Source organism: Macaca mulatta, chromosome 19 (genome assembly GCF_049350105.2).
Source record: "Macaca mulatta isolate MMU2019108-1 chromosome 19, T2T-MMU8v2.0, whole genome shotgun sequence".
NCBI lineage: Eukaryota > Metazoa > Chordata > Mammalia > Primates > Cercopithecidae > Macaca > Macaca mulatta.
Window position 1 is genome coordinate 45743779 of NC_133424.1, and position 4833 is coordinate 45748611.

A 4833-nucleotide genomic window follows, 5' to 3' on the forward strand; every position below is an offset into this window, starting at 1 on the left:
TCGCTCATCAGATCCTCCTGGCCAACTTCCTGGCCCAGACGGAAGCCCTGATGAGGGGGAAATCAACAGATGAGGCCCGAAAGGAGCTCCAGGCTGCAGGCAAGAGTCCAGAGGACCTTGAGAGGCTGCTGCCACATAAGGTCAGCACTTCTGCATTCGGCTTTGGGGTGCATGCTGGAGTTGGAGGTGTGAAGCTGTGGCACCAGGCAGGGGCTTGGGGCATGCCTGGCTTGTCCTACAGAGTGGGAGGGCCTGTCCTCACAGACTTGTACGTCTCAGCCTCTGGGGCAGGGCGTGCTTCCCTTCAAGGGGTTGAGGGATCAGGACTCACTTGGAGACATTCCTTGGTGTTTTCTGCAGGTCTTTGAAGGAAATCGCCCAACCAACTCTATTGTGTTCACCAAGCTCACACCATTTATGCTTGGAGCCTTGGTCGGTGAGTGAGTAGGGGAAAGGTCCTGGCTTGGGGTAGGTTGGAATGGGCTTGCGGAGCCGTGACGTGCCCTGTCTGTCCCCTCTGCAGCCATGTATGAGCACAAGATCTTCGTTCAGGGCATCATCTGGGACATCAACAGCTTTGACCAGTGGGGGTGAGTTGCTCACTCAGGGAAGGGCCAGGAATACCTTTGGGTCGGCTCAGGGATTTCAGTAGCAACGTTAGAGCCTTCCCCATACCACTCTTCCCTTCCTTTCTTGGCAGAGTGGAGCTGGGAAAGCAGCTGGCTAAGAAAATTGAGCCTGAGCTTGATGGCAGTGCTCAAGTGACCTCTCATGATGCTTCCACCAACGGGCTTATCAACTTCATCAAGCAGCAGCGCGAGGCCAGAGTCCAATAAACTCATGCTCAGCCGCAGCCTCCTCTGTGATTCCTCTTTCTCTTGTCCCTGCTCCCCAGAGCCGGCACTGCATGGTCCTGGACACCACCCAGAGCGCCCTCTGGTTGTGGGCTTGGACCACGAGCCCTTGGTGGGGAGGGCTGATCTCAAATTGCTACCCCCAGCCCCTCCATGTCTTCGCTCCCTCTGTGTTACAACTGGCTGAAGTGTTTTTGTGCAGCTGACTTTTCTGACCCATGTTCACGTTCACATCCCGTGTAGAAAAATAAAGATGCCACAGAGGAGGTTGTAGGCTCAGCCTCTGATTTTTTTTCCTGCGATGGTGCTTTATGTAGCAGAAGGCAGGAGCGCTCGGTAGGACGAAGCCTGTGCCTCCGTGGACACTGAATACTAAGTGGTGAGCGGGTCTAGAGTGGAGCCAGGTGCTTTCAGAAGACAGTAGTGGGGTGGGAGCACAATCAGTCAAGAGGGCAACTTGGCCTGTGTCACCAAATCCTAAGACTGTTTTCCACTCCTCACCTCTGTGACTGGAGAAATTGGATACTCTGTTCACTCTATGGTTCTACAAACGGCATTGAGATGATGTTTGGGGTGAATTCCTGGACACGACCAAGGGTGACTGCCATCTCCTGGCAAGATGCTCAGGTAGTTCTTTCACTTTAAAAGGCAGATAGATATTGGAAATAGGATTTTTTTTTTTTTTTTTGAGTGTCGCTCTGTTGCCCAGACTGGAGTGCAGTGGTGCAATCTCGGCTCACTGCAACCTCCGCCTCCCGGGCGGGTTCAAGCTATTCTCCTGCCTCAGCCTCTTGAGTAGCTGGGATTACAGGGACACACCACCACGTCGAGCTAATTTTTGTATTTTTAGTAGTGAAGGGGTTTTACCATGTTGGGCAGGCTGGTCTTGAACTCTTGACCTCAGGTGATCCACCCGCCTTAGCCTCCCAAAGTGCTGGGATTACAGGTGTGAGCCACCACGCCCGGCACAATTTTCTTTTTTTTTTTAAACAACTTATTTTTTTAGACAGGGTCTTGCTCCATTGCCCAGGCTGGAGTGCAGCGGTGCCATCACAGCTCACTGCAACCCCAACCACTCGGGCTCAGGCAGCCCTCTTGCCTCAGCTGCCCAAGTAGTTGAGACTACAGGTTGTGCCACCATGCCCTGCTAGTTTTTTCATTTTTTGTAGAGACGGGTCTTGAATTTCAGGGCTCGAGAACCTCCCACCTCAGCCTCCCACAGTGTTGGGATTATCAGCCTATTCAGAATTTTTTTTCTTAGAGACACGGTCTTCATTGCCCAGGCTGGACTGCAGTGATGCAGTTATAGCTGACTGAAGCCTCAAATTCCCAGGCTAAGGTGGTTTTCTCACCTCAGCCTTCCAAGTAGCTGGGTCCACAGATGCATGCCAGTGTAAGGCCTCTGAGCCCAAGCTAAGCCATCATATCCTTTGTGACCAGATGGCCTGAAGCAACTGAAGATCCATAAAAGAAGTGAAAATAGCCTTAACTGATGACATTCCACCATTGTAATTTGTTTCTGCCCCACCCTAACCGATCAATGTACTTTGTAATCTCCCCCACCCTTAAGAAGGTTCTTTGAAATTCTCCCCCCACCTTGAGAATGTACTTTGTGTGATCCACCCCCTGCCTGCAAACGTTGCTCCTACCTCCACTGCCTATCCCCAAACTTACAAGGACTAATGATAATCCACCACCCTTTGCTGACTCTTTATGGACTCAGCCTGCCTGCACCCAGGTGAAATAAACAGCCATGTTGCTCACACAAAGCCTGTTTGGGGGTCTTTTCACACGGACACGTGAGACAGCCAGTACACCCAGCTCATTTTTAAATTTTTGTAGATCAGTGTACTGTTGTTTAAAAAAAAAAAATAAGAAAAATAGAAAATAAATTTTTGTAGTGATAGGGTCTCACTGAGACAGGAGAATAGGGTCTAGAGACAAGGGAGCGTTCACTTCAGCCTCTGATTGGTGGCAGGCCAAGTCTTTATTTACATAGGGTGTAACCAAATAGGAAACCTCTAAAGGGTACTTAAACCCCAGATTTTCTAAACAGGGCACTTGCTTGAGCCTCCTCCTGCTTTGTGGAGTGTACTTTCGCTTCAATAAATCTGTGCTTTTGTTCCTTCTTTTGTTGCTTTTTTGTGTGTTTTGTCCACCTCTCTGTTCAGCATTCCAAGAACCTGGACAACCTGTAGTCAAGACCCTGCCCTGGAGACACCACTGTGTTGCCCAGGCTTATCTTGAACTCCTGGGCTCAAGTGATCCTCCTGCCTTGGCCTCCCAAAGTGTTGGGATTACAGGTGCAAGCCACCGTGCCCAGCATCACAGGGCCTTTTACAGCTGTCAGGTTGAAGTGTGATAAAACAGGATTAAACAGGTTGCGTCTCCAGGTCCTTGCTGGGCTAAAGCCGAACATCACAAAGGCTGGTGCTTCCTCCTTTGAGGTGTAGATCCTTGAAAACATACGTTTCCTTTGCATACCATGTTATGAATCCTAAAATAATGTTTTTGCAGCCTGCATTTAAAAAAAGGTTTATTGGGATATAATTTACATATTATACCCCAATGAATCTTACTAGATTCACCTTTCTTTGCTATACAGTTCTGTTTTCACAAGTGTATATACAGTCTTATAACCATTACAGACAAGATATACAGCATTTTCCTCACCCTCAAAAGTTCCTGACACTCTTGTGGTCCAGTCCTACTCCCTCATCCCAATTCCTGACTACCATTGAACTGATCTTTTTTCCCCTGAAGTTCTGCTTTGACCAGAACAGTACCTTTTGTGTCTGGCTTCTTCCCATGATGCTTTTGAAATTCACCCACGTTGTGCTGCAGGAATTTAAAAAACTGTATTGTGTGGCTGGGCGCAGTGGCTCACACCTGTAATACGAATACTTTGGGAGGCCAAGGTGGGCAGATCACCTGAGGTTGGGAGTTCGAAGACAGCCTGATCAATATGGAGAAACCCTGTCTCTATTAAAAATACAAAGTTAGCCGGGCGTGGTGGCACATGCCTGTAATCTCAGCTACTTGGGAGGCTAAGGCAGAAGAAGGGCTTGAACCTTGGAGGCAGAGGTTGCGGTGAACTGGGATCATGCCACTGCACTCCAGCCTGGGCAACAAGAGAGAAACTCCGTCTCAAAAAAAAAAAAAAAAAGCTGGGCGCCAGGCGTGGTGGTGGGCACCTGTAATCCTAATCCAGCTACTTGGGGGGCTGAGGCAGGAGAATCGCTTGAACCTGGGAGGCAGAGGTTGCAGTGAGATGGCGCCACTGCACTCCAGCCTGGGCGACCCAGCGAGACTCTGTCTCAAAAACAAAACAAAAATAAAAACTCCGAAAAATCTCAAACATATAAAACCCAAATAGAATAAATCTCCATGTGCCTGGCACCAAATTTCAACAATTATCAATTCATGGCCAATCTTACTGTATCTACATCCCACTTTAATTATGTAGTAGCAAATCCCAGATATTTCATCTATAAGCATTTTGGTGTGTTTCTCTAAAAATTAAAAACTTCATTGTTCTTCTTGTTATTGATAATACCATTATCCCACCTAAAATTTTTATTTCCCGGGAAGGCTTTTTGGAGCCTGGGCCCAGTGGCTCACACCTGTCATCACAACACTTTGGGAGGCAGAGGCGGGAGGATCACTTGAACCCAGGAGCCAGGAGTTCAAGATCAGTGTGGGCAATATAGCAAGTGCTCGTCTCAACAAAAAAAGGAAAAAAAAAAGTTAGCTTTTTGGCAAAACTACTTCCTAGTAGATGGTGTGTACTTCCTATTACAGCGTATTAAGGGGCACAAAATGCCAGCAGCGCCTCTGCGGCTCTTGGACCTGAGTGCACGCGCCTTAAAGCCACGCCTCCGCATCGGATCCTAGTAAGGGGGCGGGGCTATCATGTCAGTGTATGCGTTGCGCGTGCGCGGACACGCGCGCCCGCTCGGCTGCCGTAGTTCGCGTTTTC

The 4833-nt window shown here is 48.9% G+C and overlaps 1 protein-coding gene and 1 long non-coding RNA gene across 11 annotated transcripts in view; one reads left to right on the forward strand and one right to left on the reverse strand.

The window, feature by feature from the left end:
- The window catches only part of GPI (glucose-6-phosphate isomerase), a 52914-nt gene extending 51794 nt beyond the window's left edge, over positions 1-1120 (forward strand). For 7 of the 10 annotated variants that reach the window (XM_077982073.1, XM_077982074.1, XM_077982075.1 and 4 more), the window contains 4 exons: positions 12-140; positions 361-436; positions 524-590; positions 701-1120. In XM_077982073.1, coding sequence (XP_077838199.1) covers positions 12-140; positions 361-436; positions 524-590; positions 701-836 — 408 coding nt within the window. In that variant the 3' untranslated portion in view covers positions 837-1120. Of the gene's footprint in view, positions 1-11; positions 189-324; positions 437-523; positions 591-700 lie in introns of all 10 variants that reach the window. The other 3 variants (XM_077982078.1, XM_077982079.1, XM_077982082.1) reach the window with 3 other exon arrangements.
- Positions 1121-2663: 1543 nt separating this feature from the next.
- On the reverse strand, positions 2664-4600 carry LOC144337392 (uncharacterized). Its single transcript, XR_013410440.1, has 2 exons — positions 3965-4600; positions 2664-3656 (listed from the first exon to the last, which is right to left on the reverse strand). It is a non-coding gene; the product is annotated as an uncharacterized LOC144337392 (long non-coding RNA).
- Between the last annotated feature and the right edge of the window lie 233 nt (positions 4601-4833).